The sequence below is a fragment of the Pygocentrus nattereri genome, chromosome 15 (assembly GCF_015220715.1).
Source record: "Pygocentrus nattereri isolate fPygNat1 chromosome 15, fPygNat1.pri, whole genome shotgun sequence".
NCBI lineage: Eukaryota > Metazoa > Chordata > Actinopteri > Characiformes > Serrasalmidae > Pygocentrus > Pygocentrus nattereri.
In genome coordinates, this window is record NC_051225.1 from 20,321,074 (window position 1) to 20,343,277 (window position 22,204).

The 22,204-nt window shown below is 40.2% G+C and overlaps 1 protein-coding gene across 2 annotated transcripts; it reads left to right on the top strand.

Moving 5' to 3' along the window:
* Positions 1-1,043: 1,043 nt before the first annotated feature.
* Positions 1,044-21,720, top strand: pik3ca (phosphatidylinositol-4,5-bisphosphate 3-kinase, catalytic subunit alpha). Of its 2 annotated transcripts, XM_017699464.2 has the most exons (22): positions 1,044-1,624; positions 2,871-2,979; positions 4,180-4,589; positions 5,842-6,051; positions 6,451-6,701; positions 7,743-7,988; positions 8,299-8,384; positions 9,498-9,603; positions 9,944-10,096; positions 14,304-14,438; positions 14,687-14,814; positions 14,923-15,004; positions 17,492-17,656; positions 17,799-17,902; positions 18,427-18,598; positions 18,693-18,799; positions 18,915-19,036; positions 19,149-19,227; positions 19,423-19,593; positions 19,681-19,798; positions 19,874-20,028; positions 20,390-21,720. In XM_017699464.2, exons 3-22 carry the CDS (start codon positions 4,238-4,240, stop codon positions 20,658-20,660), a joined length of 3,213 nt encoding a protein of 1,070 aa, XP_017554953.1. In that variant the 5' UTR covers positions 1,044-1,624; positions 2,871-2,979; positions 4,180-4,237; the 3' UTR covers positions 20,661-21,720. The 2 variants fall into 2 exon arrangements, with proteins under 2 accessions (XP_017554953.1, XP_017554954.1); XM_017699465.2 differs by lacking the exons at positions 1,044-1,624; positions 2,871-2,979; positions 4,180-4,589; positions 5,842-6,051 and adding an exon at positions 5,267-5,287.
* Positions 21,721-22,204: the final 484 nt, after the last annotated feature.

Here is a 22,204-nt window from a genome sequence, read left to right on the forward strand (position 1 = left end):
GTCGGAGGAAGCATAAATAAATAATCCTAAATAAAGCAAGCTCTAGTGAATGAATGAATTAATTGCTCCACGACAGTGTTGAGACAAGACTCGGCCTAAAATGTCTTTTTTTTTTTAAAACAACCCCTTCATGGTAGAGACACATCTGAAAAAAAACACCATTACAGCAATCAGGATTAAAACCTGATGGTTTTGCTGTCTAGTGGGAATTGGCTCATTGGTTATCATTAGAGCCCACTAGTTCTCTATAGGACACCTTTAGATTCCACTAGAAAACCACTGCACAAAAGCACCTAGAATCAGTCCTAAAACACCTGTTACACTATTCAAATCATATACACTGTAATGTGAACCCACCAGGAACACACAAAACAGGCTACCACTAGTGAATATTGGGCGCCACCAGGAACCTACAACTGTTTTCCATGTTTATTTTCCAGCAATTTGAGGAACACGCAGGAAACCGTCAGACAAAAGGTGCACAAGGATAACTTATTTTGTCATATTTACCATTGTTTTACAGTTATTACTATTACCAATACTATGAATAAAACTTCAGAAGACGTTTAGATTCAGTGGATGGTGTAAACGTCACAACCCTTGGTTCTCTTCAACACAGCTCTAAAAGTTTCTCTACGATGCACTGTTCCACACTAAACCACTCAGAATGGCTTTGCTCTTATCTCGACGATTAAATTATGCAGAAATGTTGCAAATGTGGAATTCCCTTTTAATATTATAACATGTCATCTGCTTTATTTGTTTCCATTTACAAATTAAGGTCAGCAGGAGACGTATTTTCTTAATTTGTCCAACATGCTATAAAGCTCATTAGTTCATAGAGATGTTAGTTTCAGGATAAAGTCAGCGGTGTCTTTTCCTAATACCCCCCTCCTCCTTTTCCAAATACCTACCTACCCCCCCCCCCCCCCCCCCCCCCTACCTAAACGTGACGCATTGTTGTTGGATATTATTCTATATGACTCCCTGCACTGCCTTCATTCATGTGTATTTTTCCTTGGCCTTCCTTTGCCGACAGCTCCAGTCATTTTGGTTTTCATTTGTTGTAGCTATGTATTTTGTGTTGGCACAGAGTTCATGTTAGTACATGCTATTTCTGGCCTCATTATCTGCCATCTCTCTCCAGCAGTCTTTGCAGCGTTTCATGAGCAGAGCTCCCTGAAGTTTCCACACAATCTCAACTATTCTCGCCGAGCCCATCAAAACTCGCGCGACCCAAGTGTTTTGAGAGGAACTGGCCACCAAACAGCAGACCGGCGCAACGCTGCGGTTAGCATGCTACACTGTCGAGGACCGTCTCAGAGCTTATTTAACGCTAAATAATCTTCACACGATGTCATGACTACAGCTTTTTTCTGCCTATCCAAGTGGAGCGAACGCACAGCGGAGACAATGCGTTCTCGTCGCACTCGGTAATGAGCGATTTGTGTCTCATCTGTTGCGAGAAGACAAACGAGCAGAGCCGCCCGTCGTTGCTATGGAGAGACTGCTCCTGTCAGGCCGGGGCGGCTAGGCCCGAGCGTCGCCTGCGCTTTGTAGTTGTGTGCGGGACTGGACTGGAGCGCGCCAGCAGCGGATTACTCCCAGATTTGAGCTCTAGAGGGTACGTAGCTTTCGAAACACCAATCTACAGCTTTACACGCCTCTTCAACCACTTAAGTGTATAAATCGCCACGAGCCGGTTGGAAAACTGAAGGACTATCGAGAAGGTAACCAGACGCTGCATGTTGGCTAGTCTGGAAAATTGTTTACAAAGTTCTTCAAATCAGATAACGTTAGCTAGCTAGCCACCAAGTTAGCTAGTTAGCTTGGTTCCTAAGCAGCGGCTCAAGTCAGTTAGTTAGCCAACGCTAGCTAATGTTATTCAGTTTCTCCAGCAGAAAGCAGACAAATGTGGCTTAGACCCTTAGATGTCTATAGGTCTAAAACGAAGAGTAGCTCGCTGGCTAAGTTAGGTTAGCCCAATTGCAAGAGGTGAGAGCGAGGCCCGAGTTTATTCTAGCTTTACTGATGATTTAGGACACTCCCATTCTAATTAGCTAACCTAGCTTGCTTTACGAAAGCTTATACTCGAGAGATTGGCTAGTTACTTAACTAGTTATCTAATTATTTACGTCTGATGCGCTTAGCTACACGTGTGGATTGCATATGGTGAGCATGACATTTACATTTACAGTCATTACGAATGATGTTTTAATGTATTTGACATGAGAGTTTACTTGGCTAGGCAGGGTCGTTTAGCTAATTTAGTTGAGAGTAGATTAGCTAGCAAGCAAGATAGCTACAGAGATAAAGGGTGCCAAAATAAATGGATTAGCCATCTACAATCTGTCGTTTGGCGATGCATCCTAAGCGCATTGTTTATTACCGAATCCCCTCTGTGTCCAGATAGTACAGTCATTCTTAGCAGCTAGCCAACTAGGTTAGCTAACGATAGCGATCGCTATCTACCTCTGACCTGGTTGTTTCAAGTTTTGGTCCGTCGCACTTTTGCCGACTGAACGACGCTAAATTACATTTACTTTCCGACAGCGAGCTTGCTGTATCCTTGCAAGCGTATGTTTAACGAGCTTACGGTTGTGGTGTTTTTCTCGTGTGTGTTTTTTTGCGAGTGTACGCTGTTGTAACGTTATCGTGTGTTTTGTTTTTTCTTAGGTGTTTATGGTGGTGCTGCTGGTTTTCTTTGATAATATTTCTGTATTAAAGTCATAATGAATCCTAAGCAATTCTGTCCGCTTTGGGAGGGACTGAATTATGTCCTCTGTCTATAATTAGGCAGAGTGTAGCGTTATTGTTGTTATTTGTTGTTTATCATGACAGCGAATGTGTTCCGTTTGTCATCGTTACAGATCACTGCAACGGCACTGTTTGCTAGAAGAGATGATTGTTTCCAGCTGAAAGCTCAGCTGATGGTTTCCAGCATGAGGCCAGAGGTTTTCAGATTAAAACTTCATTAAGGTAAGTTATGTTTTTGCGAATCTTTCGTGTGCATTTGGCTATTGCATTGGATGTGCTGGCTATGGTGATCTGTATGACTCTGTTTTTCCTAACATATTACCTAATGCACTCTGTAAGTTTCCTGGTTTCCACATACCCTGTTGTTCAAATAAATTAGGATTAGTGAGCTGTTTGATTTGAACTTTTTCACAAGATAGAGGGGTCAGTGTTTTTCAAAGGATGCATTGAAATTCAGTGACTAATGCTCACTGATCCAGTATTTTTTCCTTCATTGCATGGTGCGACTTGTCTATGATGGCTTAATTCTAGAAGATGCACTTGTCTCCCAGGCTGGTTGGATGATGTCAGTACAGGGAGGAAAAAAACAAGTCATTCACTTGTGTGAGAAGTGCCAAATGTTTTTGGCTCCATGTGGAAGGGAAATAACTTGCCTCTCACTGAGTGATGAATTCTTTTCATTGCAGAGTGACTCAGATATGGGCTTGTACCTTTTTCTTCCTGTAAGCTGTTGGATGACACATCTTGTTTTGTATCAAGACGGCAGCCAGTGAGGTGTCTATGGTTGCTGTGACTAGGATGTTATAAATTTGGCCTCTCAGTTTCAAAATATGGAGCAGGCCTCTGCTGTGTCCTCTATGTAGGATTATTCAGTCCTATATCTTTTTATTTTAAAGACAGTTGGGCTTTCAGCATCTTATGCCAGCTGTCATATTAAATTTATAGACATAGTGTTGGAAAACTGAAAGCAAATTTTTTTTTGGAAGAAAAAAAAAAAAATCTGATCCAGTTTTGGATGGGCTATAATTTCATGTTAACTGGCAAGCCCAGGAAATGTGTGGATATGAACATTTTATTATACATTATTCTTCTGTAAATTGTTTCACTTTAGTAGGTTTTCTCTTGGTTATAATAAATAACCTACCTCTGACAGCTAGAATACGGTTGCCATTTGCTCAGTTTCAGTTTTGCTATGACTGTTTATTCCTTCAAGTACCTGATTTTTAGCATTACCTGGAAGGACTTGTTCCTTGTTGGGAACTCGAGTGTTTGTTTTTCTTTGAGTCCGTAAAGATTATGTTGTATGTAAACTTATTATGCAGTGCTCTGTTCCTCCACTCATCAAAAGACTTTTTAAATGAAAACAAGACCTAACGGAAGGTAGAAACTGAGCAGCTCTCCTAAATCTTTTTCTTTTCATAGGTGACAAAAAGGTTGGTTTTGTATTCTCTGTACTGAAAGATTGTGAGGACTACAGACCATGCCTCCAAGGCCTTCTTCTGGAGAATTATGGGGCATCCACTTGATGCCCCCCAGGATTCTGGTGGATTGTCTGTTACCTAACGGCATGATCCTGACCCTTGAGTGCCTCCGTGAGGCCACGCTTATCACCATCAAGCATGAACTGTTCAAGGAAGCCAGGAAGTACCCCCTCCACCACCTGTTACAAGAGGAGACCTCCTACATCTTTGTCAGCGTAACACAGGAGGCTGAGCGGGAAGAGTTTTATGACGAGACTAGGAGACTCTGTGATCTCAGGCTCTTCCAGCCTTTCCTAAAAGTCATCGAACCTGTGGGCAACAGGGAGGAGAAAATTCTCAACCGAGAAATTGGTAGGAATGCCATAAAAGTTTGGAAAAGTCTGTTTTTTTTTGTTTGTTTTTATTGATTTATTTATTTATTATGTAAAATACAAGCTCTCGCATTCATGTTCGACCCCAGTATTGACTGAGCCCATGTAGTGCAGTTATATTGGTGAGAGAAGCTGATTTTTAGATCTTGCATCTAAGGAAAGGGGTGTCCAGTTTTATCTGCAAAGGGCTGGTGTGTTTTCATTCCAAAGAAAGTTTCCACTTGTTTAATCACTTGGTCTCAACCTTCAACTGATCATGTGTTTTCCCGCTTTGTTGGAATGAAAACCTGCATGCGCCTGATTCCATTACCCTTGGAAATTTAAGATTAAATCAGTCATGTTGGCATTGAGAGGTATTTGCTTAAAAAAGTTGGCATCAGACATACATTTAGAATTGACCAATTTTTCAAACTGATATTTGATAACATTTAGGTGGCTCTGGGCTACTGTGCTAAAACGTCTACATGTTTAGTCCTGATTGCTGCAGTGTTATAAATGCCCAGCCTATGTATCAGCATTGATATTGCCATCAGCAGATATGTACATGAAAATATTGGAAATGAGCATCATTCTCAAATCAATGCATACTTGCAGTGCAATTTAGAAATAACTGAACTTTTGTTCCTTTGCCCACCACTCCAGCATGAGTGAAGCACATCTTTGGCAAATTAGACAAAGGTAAAAGGGAGCCACTGTTGTCTGTTTATCGTCACTTTGAATTTTCTTAATATTGAGGTACTGGAAACCTCTGTGTTTAATTTGAGCTGTTTTCTTGGATTTGTGCAGAAGTTCTTTTCAGAGTAATCATGAAGCATATGACATTGTTGTTTTTGACAATATCAAACAATGATCCTGAGGTTAAAGTGAAGGATTACTGTTTTATGTCAAGGTTATTTACATCTGTATCGGATTAATGTAGTCAAATGTTACTTTACTTTGCACCATTTGTATTGATCTGTTTGTCGTGAAATATTTACACAGCATAAAGTGTAACTGACATTATTAAGTGGTGTAGTAATTATAACAAACAAATTAACAAAAGTTTTGAATTGATCTGGGCAATATGGTATGTAGCTTCTCACTGCATGATGTGGAAAGATATTTATTTTGCATATATATGTATGTGTAATTTTTTTTGCATAAAATGATTCAGATCATAGCAAATGGCATCCATCTATGCGTTTTGTTGAAGGATTTTTCAAACTAATGTTTGCCCCGTTTGTTTGTTTCAGGTTTTGCAATTGGTATGCCTGTGTGTGAGTTTGATTTGGTGAAGGATCCTGAAGTGCAGGACTTCAGGAGAAATATTCTTAATGTCTGCAAAGATGCAGTAGAACTCCGAGATGCTAATGGACCCCATAGTAGAGCATTATATGTTTACCCTCCGAATGTGGAGTCATCGCCAGAGCTTCCAAAGCACATCTTTGGCAAATTAGACAAAGGTAAAAGGGAGCCACTGTTGTCTGTTTATCGTCACTTTGTATTTTCTTAATATTGAGGTACTGGAAACCTCTGTGTTTAATTTGAGCTGTTTTCTTGGATTTGTGCTGAAGTTCTTTTCAGAGTAATCATGAAGCATATGACATTGTTGTTTTTCCCGGAGAGAGAATGCCTTTGGCAGTGGAGCACAAGAATGCATGCCCAACAAGCTCTGCACATTCACTTCTTTCATGGCTCTGTTTAGCTGGAGTCATTGATAACATTGATATAATAGTGATAGGACGTTTAGATAGCAAATATCAGTACCCTACTTTTAACTATTTTATTGAAATGTCGACGCCAAATAAGCTAAACCATGCACTCCTTTAGGTTTCAGTTCCTTTTTCTTTTCTTAAATCCAGGTCAAATCATTGTGGTCATCTGGGTGATTGTGTCACCCAACAATGACAAGCAGAAATACACTTTGAAGATCAACCACGACTGTGTCCCTGAGCAGGTGATAGCAGAAGCCATTAGAAAGAAGACGCGAAGCATGCTGCTATCTGCTGAGCAGCTGAAGATGTGTGTGCAGGAGTATCAGGGCAAATACATCCTCAAAGTGTGCGGCTGTGATGAGTACCTGCTGGAAAAGTACCCCATCAGTCAGTATAAGGTAGACTGCCCATTGACTGCTCTGAATCACTACACGTAGAATGTTCCCAGTAGGGATGTACACGGATCCTCAAGCCCTCAGTTCACCTTTCTAGGTGGTAGTAATTTCAAATTCTGAAATCACTCTTCAGGTATACATCAAGTTTCTTCATAGGAAGATGGAGAAAATACACAGATAAAATTCAGTGAAATGCGAATATTGTGTTTTATCAGGCTTGTAAAATATGAGTTTTACGAGTAGGTATGTTAAGTTATACTTTGCTACTCCAAAATATGAGTGCCTTAACCTGGGAGCCTTATTAAGGATGTGACTGAGAAGGTAGAGACAATTTGGCTTTTATTGGTAAATGGGCCAGGCTGATGCTTGGTTCCAAAACAGTTCAAATATAGTGTTTAGATAAACTAACATCTTAGCACCTCGTCCACTGAAGACGAAAAAATGACTATAGATGTCAAATCTCCAGTGTTATGACGGTTAGCTGTAGTTTTAGCATATTTAAGGCAGTCTTTGTTACTCCTCCATCACAACCCCCCCCCCCACCCCACGCCCACCCCCTCAGTCTTCACAGTTAATGAATTCTTATGGATACTCAACTAGAAAAATTAGTTGGAATGGACATCTCTAATCCCCAGTCAGCCTGCAGGGTTATTTGGACTCTGTTGTCCTTAATGGTCCCCAATTGGAATTTGTATCTTTGCACTAAGTTGCTTGATTTGAAAGAGTCACTTTGAGATGTCTTCTGTCTGATTTTCTCATTATGTTCCCCTGCTTTTTTTTTTTTTTTTTTTTTTTTGTACAAAGCTTTCATTCTCCCAGATGAGTAGCCAGTGTATCCAGTGTCTCCGTTTGAAGTCCCTCAGTCGTCTTTCTTAATATCAAACCGCGCTGCTGAAAGTAGTGCTTAGGCAGCTATAAATAGCATGGTGGATTTTGACAGTTTTGTTGTTTACAAGATATGCCTCTGATTATTTCATATATATATAGGGTTTGGGCTTAGAAACACATTCTTTCTGTCTCTTACTTTTGCTCTCTTTCTAACAGTATGTGAGGAGTTGCATTATGCTGGGAAGAATGCCAAACCTTATGCTGATGTCTAAGGATAGCCTGTACTCTCAGCTGCCCATGGACAACTTCACCATGCCATCCTACTCACGCCGTATATCCACAGCCACGCCATACATGAACGGGGAGGCCTCTAGCAAATCCTTATGGACCATCAACAGCACCCTAAGGATACGTGTCCTCTGTGCCACATATGTCAATGTGAACATCCGGGATATTGATAAGGTGCTTACTCTAATAGCTGTGATCTTTCAGAGTTGACTATGTCATAAGCTTGATGTTTAGGTGCACCAAACAGGTTTCCAGACGTTATGTCTATGTATGTAGATTACACAGGAACTAAACTCTGCTGTAATTTGTGAAGCATAGAAGGAATTTCAGTCTGTGAGTTTTTGCAATTATTAAGGCTGTGTATTTTTAAGGGGCAAGGCTATTTATAGTGTACAACATTCACATCCTGTCTTATTAACGTCAAATGGCCTTATATGCCCTTTTTAGCTAGTGGTAGCTTACAGCTGTTTATGCTGTGTTTTAGATTTATGTCCGAACAGGGATCTACCATGGAGGAGAGCAGATGTGTGACAACGTAAACACGCAACGCGTGCCCTGTTCAAACCCAAGGTATTACATAACTCCATCTACTGCGAAAATACCTGAAGCAGACAGTGTGCTGCACATTCCTAGTGTTTGATATGTCTCGATATAGAAATGGTAGTGTAGATATCGGACTGTTATCAGCAGAAAATGCTTTATTTGAAATTGGATCCAATCCAGTCCTGTATAATTTCAAGCCTGAAATGCTCAAAATATTCAATCATGCTAGCCTATGTTTAGATGATCAACTTAAAGGTGCAGGAGTCACTACAGTAACAGCAGTAAAACTCCCATTGTTGCCTATCAGCAAAAGCATGCCTATAGAATTTGTGTCTTGCCAGCATTAGTAAGAATTTAATGACTTCTAGCGATAAGGTAGCTGTTTATTAAGGGTATTGCCTTTCTTTGTTTCTTAGACATAGCCTACACCTCGATTACAATTCTTTTCATAGCTAAAACAACAGTTTCACAAGATGTTATTAACAGTGAATACTATGGCTATAGGCTAGTCTTAGGGTGGCTTTGTTTGCTTACAGGAACCTAGATGAAAAAAAGTTCCTGAAAGAGCTTCTTAAGGCAGAGAAATGGAATGTTCTTAAATGGTCCAGTCTGTCATCTGACCTCAACCCAGTTGAGCATGCTTTTCATTTAAGAAAACAAAGCTAAAGGCGTAAAAACCCACAAACAAGCAGCAACTGAAGATGGCTGCAGTAAAAGCCTGGCAAACCATCTCAAGGGAGGATGTCCGTGGGTTCCAGACTTCAGGCTCTCCTTGACTGCACAAGGATTTGCATCCAAGCATTAAAAATAATCCATGTATTTATAATTGTTAGTGTGTTACTTTTGAACCTGTGAAAATGGGGAGTAAGTCCTGAATGGTTAATGCAGAGGGAAAATTACAAAAATAGTGTGCCATCAACATCAAGGAAGGTTACAAGCGTATAAACAATTGGCATTCATTGTGCTTTTGAGAGTAGTTAAGTTTCCTTTTTTTCTGTGTAATGAGCTGTAATTAGTCGGTCCAAAATGTTGGATGGGCATCAGCTGACTAGGTTTTGATATTGGAATTGGAAAGGAAAAGGTGGTATTGTCTTTTGGCATCTGTAGGTGTATCATTTTATTTCTCTCTTACTTTCTCAGGTGGAATGAGTGGCTTACGTATGACATGTACATTCCTGACATTCCCCGGGCTGCTCGTCTATGTTTGTCCATCTGCTCCGTGAAGGGGAGGAAGGGCGCGAAAGAGGTGCCGGTTCATTTCAAGACGATACCCTTTTAATTCAGAGTAGCGTGGCTGGTCTAGACAGACGGTTGTCTTTTGTCTGTGTTTAAGGTTACTCTAGTGTAGAGTACATTGTGTAGCTGGCACATGTGTAATTGAACCTCTAGTAAGACGACATAAACCGAAAACAAGAAGGTCACAAAGACTTTATTTGATTAACTATTAATGCTGTGCTTAACAACTTGACTCCTCCTTCAAAAAAGTATCATACTACTGTTTTTTTTTTTTGTAAATTGGTTTAGTGTGGCACTGCTTACAATTAACTTTAAATAGTAAACTAATAAATGGGTGCAACCTCTCTCAGGAGCACTGTCCACTGGCTTGGGGAAACGTGAACTTGTTTGACTACACGCACACGCTGGTCGCTGGGAAGATGGCACTGAACCTGTGGCCAGTGCCACACGGCCTGGAAGATCTCCTTAACCCCATTGGCGTCACAGGCTCCAACCCTAACAAGGTATCAGCTTTACAGTATGTTTCTTACGGTGATCTGGACCATAAGCAGTTTGCTGTTGTTTAAGGACATCCCTGCTCTGTTTTTAAAGTTGTTGGCTTCACTTGTGTGGCATCTTATAATTATAGAGAATGGTGCTTATAGGAAAAAATACATATGTAATGAATTATTTTGAACCTATCCCCGTCCAATATATTAGAATTCAGTGAAGGGATTATGAGTAAAAAAAACATGGGCTAGTGCTAAAATATTTAACAAATATTATAAAATATATTTATAAAACAAATATATTTGTTTGACATATTTGGACTGAGAACTCTCTACCAAAATGCACCCCAGAGCGCCACAGGAAGTCATTCTTACCTGTGGCCATCAAACTCTATAACTCCTCCCTCAGTGTGTGACTCACAAAACTCAATACGAAACTGTTCATATGTGCGATAATAACAACTGTGTGTGCAATAACTCAGAGGGACACTAACTTAATTTAAATAATTGTAACTGCTTTATACCTGATGTTTCATATTACTATCACAATCACTGCCACCTTACTATACTCATAAGTACTTAAATCCTATGTACATACTGTAAATTCTCTGTATTGTCTTAAATTATTAGTAAAGTGTTTATTTTTACATAAGCGGCTGCAACTGTAATAACTGCAATTTCCCCCTGGGATCAATAAAGGAATGTGAATCTGAAGATAGTGGTTTGCTATAGCGGTGGTTGGTATAGTGTAATGGGTAACACTTTTGCCTTCTACGCTGTAGACTGGGGTTCAATCCCCCGCCTGGGTAAGCACCCTACACTATACCAGTAAGAGTCCTTGGGCAAGACTCCTAACACTACTTTGCCTACCTGTGTAAAACCATCAAATTGTAAGTCGCTCTGGATAAGAGCGTCAGCCAAATGCCATAAATGTAAATGTAATAAATGTAAAATGGATTATTTTGTAGATGGTTTGACATCTATGTAATAAACTGTTGAATATCGTGTGTAGGGCTGTCCTAGTAGCAGTAGCTTATTGTGCTACAGCTTCACACACCACAGCACAGGTTTGATCTCCCTGAAGTCAGTGAAGAGGATAAACAGTCAAACCTGATGTACCAAAAATGTCCTGTTTTGTGTGGAGCCTTTAGCTAGTCTTGCTCCACTGTCTATACTGTTAGAACTGGGATCTAGCGTTTGCTCAGTGAGCACGCTAAAACATCTTCACACGCCACAACACATTTAATTCCTGTTTACGCAGGGTCTATTGGTTTAAGTTTACAGGATAAAAACCCACTGGTGACCACTGGTTGCAGGTTACTATTTGAGGAAAATCTCTAGTTTTTTTTATGATGATCAATATTAAGCTGGATATTACTTTTTTGTTTTTGCTCTGCACAGTTTTTAATGTAGATGGCTGTATTCATAGATAGTAAAGAAATGCTTCTGTATTGAGATGGATGAGTTCTCATGATTTAGTCGGCCGTAACTTGCTTGTTAGCAATTTTCAACAAATGTGTTTTGTTATCATCAGACATTTCTGCATGTTGCTGATTATTTAAACATCCAATTTACAAGGTGCTATGTTTGATAAATGCATCGGTTATCAAAAACTGGCTATAAACTGTCAACATTTGAATAAGAACGCTGATAACTTTGTAGGAAGTGTCTGAGTCAAATAATATTTAGATCACATTTATCTGATATTTAGGCTCTCTTGAGCAAAGCAACAGCAGATCCAATGACAATGAAAATGTTTATGATCTAGACTTTTAAAAAACCCAATAAACTTCATAACTTGAATGCTAAACCAGCTGTCATAAAAATACATATCACATGTAAATATGTTGTAAATATATTGTAAATACATTATAAATACATTATAAGCACTGCTGTGTCTGATCCACTTGTATCAGCGCAACACACGCTAGCATACCATCACCACATCAGTGTTACTACAGTGCTCAGAATGATCCACTACCCAAGTAGTACCTACTCTGTGAGTGTCCATGGGGGTCCTGATCACTGAAGAACAGGGTAAAAGGGGTAACAAAGTATCAGAGAAACAGATGGACTACAGTCTGTAACTGTAGAACTACAAAGTGCACCTATAGAGTAAGTGGAGCTGATAAAATGGACAATGAGTGTAGAAACAAGAAGGTGGTCGTAATGTTATGTCTGATCAATGTGCATGTACACATTGAGTGCTAAAAATAAATAAGAACAATACCTAGGAATAGGTTTGCACTGATTGCTCTTGGTTGTGTTTATTATAATTCATAAATGTGCATGTGCTTGTTGTTGGCTGTGCAGAGCAGCAGGAAATGGTCTGCACTGGCATTAAACGCAATGCTACTGAATTTAGTAGTCAACAAAAGACTGGGAAAGTTGAGGAATACTCAAAAAACACCTGTTTGGAACATTCCACAGGTGAACAGGTTAATTGGAAACAGGTGAGTGTCATGATTGGGTATAAAGGGAGCATCCCTGAAAGGCTCAGACATTCACAAGCAAGGATGGGGTGAGGTTCACCACTTTGAGAACAACTGCATGAGCAAATAGTCCAACAGTTTAAGAACAACGTTTCTCAACATGCAATTGCAAGGAATTTAGGGGTTTCATCATCTACAGTCCATAATATCATCAAAAGATTCAGAGAATCTGGAGAAATCTCTGCAAGTAAGCAGTAAAGCAGAAAACCAACATTGAATGCCTGTGACCTTCAATCCCTCAGGTGGCACTGCATTAAAACCCAACGTCATTCTGTAACGGATATTACCACATGGGCTCAGGAACACTTCAGAAAACCACTGTCAGTGAACACAGTTCGTCGTTCCATCTACAAGTGCAGGTTAAAACTCTGCCATGCAAAGTGAAAGCCATATATCAACAACACCCAGAAACGCCGCTGGCTTCTCTGGGCCCGAGCTCGTCTGAGATGGACTGACGCAAAGTGGAAAAGTGTCCTGTGGCCTGTCAAGTCCACATTTCAAATTGTTTTTGGAAATCATGGACTTTGTGTCCTCCGGGCCAAAGAGGAAAACAGCGTGGCTTCGTAGTAAAAGAGTGCGGGTACTAGACTGGCCTGCCTGCAGTCCAGACCTGTGTCCCATTGAAAATGCTTGGCGCATTATGAAGCGCAAAATACGACAACGGAGACCCCGGACTGTTGAGCAACTGAAGTTATACATCAAGCAAGAATGGGAAAGAATTCCACCTATAAAGCTTCACCCATCAGTGTCCTCAGTCCCCAAACGCTTATTGAGTGTTGTTAAAAGGAAAGGTGATGTAACACAGTGGTAAACATGCCCCTGTCCCGACTTCTTTGGAACATGTTGCAGGCATCAAATTCGAAACGAGTGAATATTTGCAAAAAACAATGAAGTTTATCTGTTTGAACATTAAATATCTTGTCTTTGTAGTGTATTCAATTGAATATAAGTGGAAAAGGATTTGCAAATCATTGTATTCTGTTTTTATGTGTTTTCCACAACATCCCAACTTCATTGGAATTGGGGTTGCAATACAAAAGAATTATTACACTAATGAAATGGCTGCCAATCAAATGGACATGTATATACATAAACATCGCACACACATGAGTGTCAATCACTGCATTCGCTCCACCGTATAGTCCTGTCCATCTTTCTGAGTTCAGTGTTCTTAAAAAAGTATAATTTTGCACAGTACTTTTCTTAAATTGTGGCTCTGTAATTGTACCAAATTCAGCCTGGCAGCAATGTTGACCTCCCCAGCTGTTGATGTGCTTTGCTGAACCCAACATGGCATCTAAGTGTCTATCTTTGGCCGTATTCCCCTTTTTAGTAATAAGCACTGCATGCATGGCAGTGGAGGAAAAGGGCAGAGTATGAAAATTGGAGGTGAGGGGGCGTTTACAATTTCCATAATGGCGCATATGTATGAATGTTTGCATTATTAATGAGTGCCAAATGTTAGGGAGGCTCTTATACCATTTTACTGGCTTCCTGACAGCATGACCAAAATACTTAAAAATATTCAACATTTTATTATTTTACAGATTTTTTTTATGGTTTGAATTATTACTTTAATGATGGAATTGAGTCATTATGACTCATTAATTTATTGAAGCTGTTTGGTGTTAGAATATTAAAAGAGCCATTTTGAGATTTTTTTTTTTCCCATGCTTAACCAGCAATTTTACTTCATCTTGTGTTCTGCTCTTATCATCTGCATTAATTAGGAAACCCCATGTCTTGAGCTGGAGTTTGACTACTTCAGCAGTCCTGTGAAGTTCCCTGACATGACCACAATAGAGGATCACGCTAATTGGATCATATCCAGAGAGATGGGATACAATTACTGCCAGTCTGGACAGGTGAGCTCCTAGCAATGCGCCCTGTTTAATTAATTATAGCAGCACACTTCCTACTGCTATTTATAGCTGTGCGCACCTTAAGGTGTGTTATTTCTGTTGTATATAGTGAGTTATGCATATAATTTCACCTAAAGCATGTTAACGTGTTCTGTTGGAAGAGTGGCTTTCTTTGGGTGGGGGGGGGGGCTTCTTTTGAAACCTTTAAAGAAGCCACTGTATAGAAACTGTCTTCGGATTTTTGTCCACAGAGTAGCAGACTGGCTCGTGACCACATCATAACAGATGCTGATATTGAGTTGCAGCTGCGGCAACTGGCCAACAGAGACCCACTTTCTGAGATCACTGAGCAGGAGAAAGACTTCCTGTGGAGGCACAGGTACTTGTAGCACCTTCTTCAGTTACTCCTCCCCAACAGTGCTGTGATATCTTACAATGCCATTCTATGAAAAATGAAATCTAATTTCTTGTATTTTGTGTTTTTCAGACAATATTGTGTAAATATACCTGAGATCCTTCCTAAGATTCTGCTTGCAGTAAAATGGAACTCCAGGGATGAAGTCGCACAGGTTGTTGACCGATTACAATGAGTTGACTGCTTAAAACACTGTTGTCAAAAGTCTAACCTTATAACAAATAGGGCTGGGCGATAAAACGATAATGATTATTATTGCGATATAACTTTTTCTCGATAGAGCGATAAGACATGTTCCATAAAATATAAATACACCATTCTCACACTTCCACATTCAGCGACAGCCCTGGTGCCATTTTCTACTGCAAGGACATAGACACTACTCTGCTGTCACCAGGAGAGGGCGCACTTCCGAGTTTTTATACAGTTATACATTCCCTGTTTGACCGGAGATCTGTTCTCCTGTGACCAAGTGCGAGTGATGAGATAAGTGCCATAACTGTACTGACCTACAGTGAACTCTCTTTCCTAACATCCTAACAAGCTTTAGCAGTTAAATCACAATCACAACTACAGCGCTGTTACATTGCTCAAAAGTCATATTTTAGTATTAGAGCATTCCCAAGCAATGAAAGTGAAATAAAGAAGTGGGTTCATGTTACAGCCCTGACTCTTTCAAACTGTTAACAACCTCCTCCATCCTCCTGTGTCAGCATGCTCCCAGTCAGCTTTTTCTACATTCCTTTGAAAAGAAAATTAATGAGATCTATAGTCTCTTTCCTTCTACTTCTCAGTCATTCGCCTTTACTGATTTTCCTACTTTGAACACAAAGCTAACTTGTTTCACACCTGTTGACTCCTTTTCTGTCTCTGAACTCATAACTAAGTCTAATGCTTCCTCCTGTCAGCTTGACCCCAACCCTGCCCCCACCCATCTGCTCAAGGCCTGTTCATCTGTAATCAGCACCCCAATTATGACAGTGAAAAATTCATGTTTCTCTTCTGGTGGTCTGAGCTGCTGCAGTTACTCCTATATTTAAACCTGAATTGGACCTGACTCCTCTTTCTAATTAAAGACCCATCTCACCCTTTTTTTTTTAAGCCAAAGTAATGGAAAGAATGATTGCTTCCCAACTCCAGACTTTTCTTAGTGATAATCCCCTCTGTGAGCCTTTGTAGTCTGGTTTCCATACTCACCACAGTCTTGACACAGCTCTTCTGCGAGTAATTAATGATCTTCTCCAGTCTGCTGATAGTGGTTCTCTCAATATTCTCCTTCTCCTCGACTTAAGTGCAGCATTTGATACTGTTAATCATGATGTTCTCATTTCTCATCTGTTCTCTATTGGTATCACTGGCTCAGACTTAGTGTTCAGTGATACCAATACAGTTCAGGTTGTATCTTATAGACAGACATCAGTTTATCATACTAGGTCCAAAGAAGTCCTCCACTTCTCCTGTTACATGTGGTGTCCCACAGGAATTAGTTCTTGGACCCCTACTTTTCTTAATCTACATTTCACCCCTTGGCCAGATCATTTACAGCCATGACCTAAACTTAGTTATGCTGATGTTCAGTTATATCCCAGTACACACACACTCTCAGATTCCCTTCCCAGTACACTAATTGATTGTATTTCTGAGGCACTATATAAATGTAACATTATTATTAGTATTAATATCGTTATTATTATTTAAACAAAAGTAAACTAAAGCTGTGAGGCACTGGAGAGCGAGAAAACACTATTTCCAGGCTAGCTGTTTTTAGCAGCTGGCTAACTTTAAGCAGCGCTCCGTCACGTGAACAACATGGCGAATTGATGATACTGTAGATCAAACATGACACAAAAGCACTGCTTTCAGTTTAAACGTACCTAAAATGAGAACTCTGTTTGTTTGTCGGTTGTTGACATATTGAGGTTCACCCAAATCCAGTCGTCTGCTAGCTGGTGTTTGAATACAGTGATGTGACATGGCTGTGTTAGGACTGATGGCACTAAGAGAGCGTGATCCATCACTAACGTACCGAGCCAGTTAATGTTTGCTGTTGGTACTAAGTCGACGTTGTTGCGAAACTGAACAGTTTAGAACTGTTGTTGGCCACTTGTTCAGCATTTGTAATGGGACAGCCGAGCAATCGTCACCAGATGGTTGTAAATCAGTAAAAATAATGTTTTACAAAAACTGAAGCCGTACTTTTCCAGCTGATGAAAACAGCCCGCCAGACACTTTCTCCCACTCTCCATGACAGATTTGTGAAATGTTCCACTGTTTGGCAAGTGTTTGTTGTGTGCTGACCATAAAGGATGGTTCTAAAACAGCAATTAATCACCCAGGAGCAACAGTCAGCCTTGAAAGAAATAATGATTTGACATTTATCGTGATATGCATCAATATTGAATGATATTAATTTTTTTTTATCGTGATAACATTTTTGGCAATATCGCCCAGCTCTAATAACACATACTGTTTGCATTCCCAAAATCCTTTCTCTCTAGACCTTTAGTGTGCAATAATGTAAATGTAGACGTTTTGATTCTGATCACTGTTTTAAGTGCTTTTTGTGGACAGTAGCAGAGTAAGCAAAAGTTATTTTTAGAGTGTTCAGAATTTATAAAATAGTCTTATCTTTTTCATTCAGATGTATTGCCTGCTGAAAGACTGGCCTGCAATAAAACCAGAACAAGCCATGGAGTTGCTTGACTGCAATTATCCAGATCCGATGGTTAGAGACTTTGCAGTACGGTGCCTTGAAAAGTATTTGACTGATGATAAACTGTCCCAGTACCTTATTCAGTTGGTTCAGGTGAGTGTTTTTTTTCTTTCTTTCTTTTCTTCTTTGCATGTTCCTTCACTTCAAGTTGATGAATTTGAAATGACATTCCAACATAAAATATTCTGCACAAGGGCTTTTATTCTTTTTTTTTTTTTTTTTATATCCCTTAAAGGTTTTGAAGTATGAGCAGTATCTCGACAACCCATTAGTGCGATTTCTGCTAAAAAGGGCCTTAACCAACCAGAGGATTGGACATTTCTTTTTCTGGCATTTGAAGTGAGTGAACGCCCCTGTGTTTTTTTTCCTAACAGGATGTTGATTTTTCAGTAGTCTTCAATTTTCTGTGATGCCATACTAAGCATGGTGTGAGCCTGTATGCTTCTCCGCTAAGAATGTTTAGACAGCTGTGACTGATGTTGCCTTTTGCAAGTGAATGTTTAGATCTTTGAGGAAATGCTGTTTTTACACTGAGCATAAATATATATGTTTCAAGTGTCCTTTGGAAGACCTCTGTATTTTACATCTATAAACACATCACCTGTACCTTTCTTTATATCTGGTGAACTCTGAGTGGTCAGCTAGATAGAGCCATGATCCTCTAGAGCAGGGGTCACCAGTCTTGTTTGTGGATTGCATTTTCATTCAACACTGGCAGCTTTTTTTTAATGAAAATGAAAAGTTGTTTAGGGATAAGTTATTTAAGGTCATCTTTATGTAGTGTTGTTAATTCAAGTTACCGAACATTTTGCATTTCTCACTGAAATGCTGCAAGTTTTCTCTAAGCTTTGCGGATGTTGCAGGTCAGAGATGCACAACAAAACAGTGAGCCAGCGCTTTGGCCTGCTGCTGGAGTCATACTGCCGGGCCTGCGGCATGTACCTGAAGCACCTCAGCAGGCAGGTGGAGGCCATGGAGAAACTAATTAACCTCACAGACATCCTTAAGCAGGAAAAGAAGGATGAGACCCAGAAGGTAGCGGCCTTCTGTGATGCATTCATTGCTAGAAATTTTTATTTCACTGAAACAGGGCTTTTGATTACTCTTGCTGTTTGTGGTCTTTCTTTAGGTGCAGATGAAGTTTCTGGTGGAGCAAATGAGGAGGCCAGACTACATGGATGCCCTTCAAAGCTTCACCTCCCCACTTAACCCAGCCCACCAGCTGGGGAACTTGAGGTAAGTCAGTTTAACATTTTGTAGTTAATGTGTGAAGTCAAACAGCAAGAACGTGCACAGCTGTAACAATGTGATGCTTCTGTTATTGATTTTATGGTTTAATTTTCTGTCCTAGGCTTGAAGACTGCAGAATTATGTCATCAGCCAAGAGGCCACTGTGGCTCAACTGGGAAAACCCTGACATAATGTCGGAGCTTCTCTTCCAGAACAACGAGATTATCTTCAAGAACGGTGATGGTCAGTAAGATTTCAGCCGAAACTAGGTGCAGATTTTTGAAAATATGTCAGAGTTTTGAAAATATTGACAGGGACCGTTATAGCATTAAATGGTGTTTCAATTCCTTTTTAGACTTGAGGCAAGATATGTTGACACTTCAGATCATTAAAATAATGGAGAACATCTGGCAGAACCAGGGACTCGATCTCAGGTAGATTATTTTCAACCAATACATTGTTCATGACCCAGAAGGAGAAGCCGTGTAAAAGCTGCGTGCGTGTGCGTGCGTGCGTGCGTGTGCGTGCGTGTGCGTGCGTGTGTGTGTGCATGTGCGCATTCATTTGAATTGACATGTAACTAGAGTTCTTATTTCATGATATCCTTTCACTCCAACATTTGCTCCTAGAATGCTTCCCTATGGCTGCTTATCCATTGGGGATTGTGTGGGTCTGATTGAAGTTGTGAGGAGCTCTCACACCATCATGCAAATCCAGTGCAAAGGAGGTCTCAAAGGAGCACTACAGTTCAACAGCTCCACACTTCATCAGTGGCTGAAAGACAAAAACAAGGGAGAGACGTGAGCATTTTTTTTAACCAAGCAGTCATTTACATTAAAGGTCACCATTTTAATGACGTGTGGTAATCTGGATGTACTTTGTGGTAGGTATGATATGGCCATTGACCTGTTTACACGGTCCTGTGCTGGCTACTGCGTGGCCACCTTCATTCTGGGCATCGGTGACAGACATAACAGTAATATCATGGTGAAGGATGATGGACAGGTATGCTTTTGTATTTTGAATTTTTGTTTTTTCCTATAAGAGTACATAAATATTAATAGTTTTTGTGTTTTGCAGCTATTTCACATAGATTTTGGCCACTTCTTGGATCATAAGAAGAAGAAGTTTGGGTACAAGCGAGAGCGAGTCCCATTTGTCTTAACCCAGGACTTTTTAATAGTGATTAGCAAAGGAGGAACTCAAGAATGCACCAAGACGAGGGAGTTTGAGAGGTATGTGTGTGCACATGTACATGAAGGAGACTCTGTTGTCTATTGTGTATTGTCAACCTTATTGCTAAGTAACTGCATGACAGTTACTATCTACAGCAATCAGAGATTTAACTAACAGTAGGCCCTTTTATATTTGTTTCCCCAACCCAAACAGCCTTCATCTGACAAAAGTCTGACAGCTTGCCGGTGTTCTTGCTTGTCCTCTAGACTTCTACTTTCTAACAGATTTATAATTGCTTCAGAAATAAAGCTAAAATAAACCTGGCCTTGTTGATGCTTAACCTTACTAAAACTTCAGTTTTTTACTCTACTAAAACTTCAGTTCATTATCTTGATTGTGACTCACTGGTGCCCTCTGCAGGTTCCAGGAGATGTGCTACAAGGCGTACCTGGCCATCCGGCAGCATGCAAACCTGTTTATCAACCTCTTCTCCATGATGCTTGGCTCAGGAATGCCCGAGTTGCAGTCCTTTGATGACATTGCCTACATCCGTAAGACCCTTGCGCTGGACAAGACGGAGCAGGAGGCTTTGGACTACTTCATGAAGCAGATGAACGACGCTCATCATGGCGGATGGACCACCAAGATGGACTGGATCTTCCACACCATCCGACACCATGCTCAGAACTGACCTGGAGAAGAGCGGAGCCCACTGGAAAGATCTTGAGCCAGCTAGTGGACCCTTGCCCTGCTGCTTACTGGTCTGTGTAGGCCAGTATAAGCGTGGCAGTCAGACCTCATGTACAAAAATGGGGTGATGCCCCAACTGACATTCAGAGCACTAAACAATCCAGAATTTGTTTTTGTTCATTTTCTGTCTAACCCTTTTCTGTGGCATCCATACAGAATAATACTAACCCTAATATTTGTCCAGAATGGTTGTATGTTGTAGCCTGTAGTTTTATACTTTTTTTTTTTTTTTTCCTTTTCTTTTTGGTATGTTTTTGCTGCTCTTTTACCTGGAGAGACCATGATAATTTAGTTTCATTTTGAGGAAGGAAAGAATCCTCAAAATGGGAAGCGTTCTTTATTTCTGGAGCGCTTTTCAGGATGTTCATGTCTTCCTCCAAGTACTAACGCCTTTAAAATATGCATGGAACCTCTGAGAACTCCTAGACTAAACAGGGTAAGAATTTTGTCGTTCGGTTTGAGACCTTGCTCTCCAAAACAGACCCCTAAAAGATGGTTGCTTAGAACATTAAGCAGATGTTGTAGAGTTGGCACCTCCTGTGACCTTACATGAACACTTGGCTCTTGAAAGCTGTTACACTCGATCACTACAAAGATTTTTAATTTTTTTTTTTAAACTCTACTCCTCCACCGTCCTAAATGATCACTAGGCCAAAATGATAGTCTATAAATACCTGGAGATGTGGTAGGAGGTGTTTATTAGGATTATGAATTTAAAGAGGAACAATTTAATGCTATTTTTATGGTTTCGTAGTTAAATACAAACCATAAGCCATTAAACACTAACAGTAAAATGAGATCATTTGTCTCTCTGTTTGATATGCAAGTGTCCCTTCTACATCATGATGCATAATTTATTATTCCAACAGTGAAAATTCTTACTCCTGTGAAACATGAGTAGATTTTTTTTTAGATTTCCCACTACATACCATTCTGGCCCAGCATAGATGAGCGGGTGAGAGAATTGTGCCAGCAGACACACTAGCACTGTATAGATAAAGCCTTAATGCAATTGATGTTCTGTGGGTGAATGCACGGTTCTCCTTCCATGTGTGTTGCATGCTGCAGCAGAAGCTAGTGTGGTGCTTAGTAAAGAAACGAGCAGTTTGAACCAGTTTCTGCTCAGTGTAGTTTTACGATATGTTCGGAATGTTCAGAAAGGCATTTTGTTTCCCACTAAACTTTAAACAGGCAGGATTTTTCTTGTCTGTGCTTGTTGTCACTTACATTGTGTTGGCTGATGTCTATAGAGTTGTGTGCAAACTTGAGACTGGTGCTATATAGATCCTGTAAAGAAAGAGGGGGGCGGGGGGGTGTGGGGGCGAGACTCCGGACGAAATGGATGTTAGATGGGTTTGGAAAGGAGAGAATAAATGACCTGTTGGTTATATGGTTTACCATTTATGCTATAGTATAGTATATGTTAACAGTTAGATTTATATATGTCCTTCATGCCTCTTGATGCTCCTAACCTCTCCTCATTAT

What these genes read in the sequence shown, in the direction of transcription:
- pik3ca (XM_017699464.2), top strand. Translation starts at nt 4,238, where the DNA reads ATGCCTCCAAGGCCTTCTTCTGGAGAATTATGGGGCATCCACTTGATG. An exon ending in AATTCTCAACCGAGAAATTG is followed by an intron (nt 4,590 to 5,841) that starts GTAGGAATGCCA and finishes TGTTTGTTTCAG; the next exon opens with GTTTTGCAATTGGTATGCCT. An exon ending in AAGACGAGGGAGTTTGAGAG is followed by an intron (nt 20,029 to 20,389) that starts GTATGTGTGTGC and finishes TGCCCTCTGCAG; the next exon opens with GTTCCAGGAGATGTGCTACA.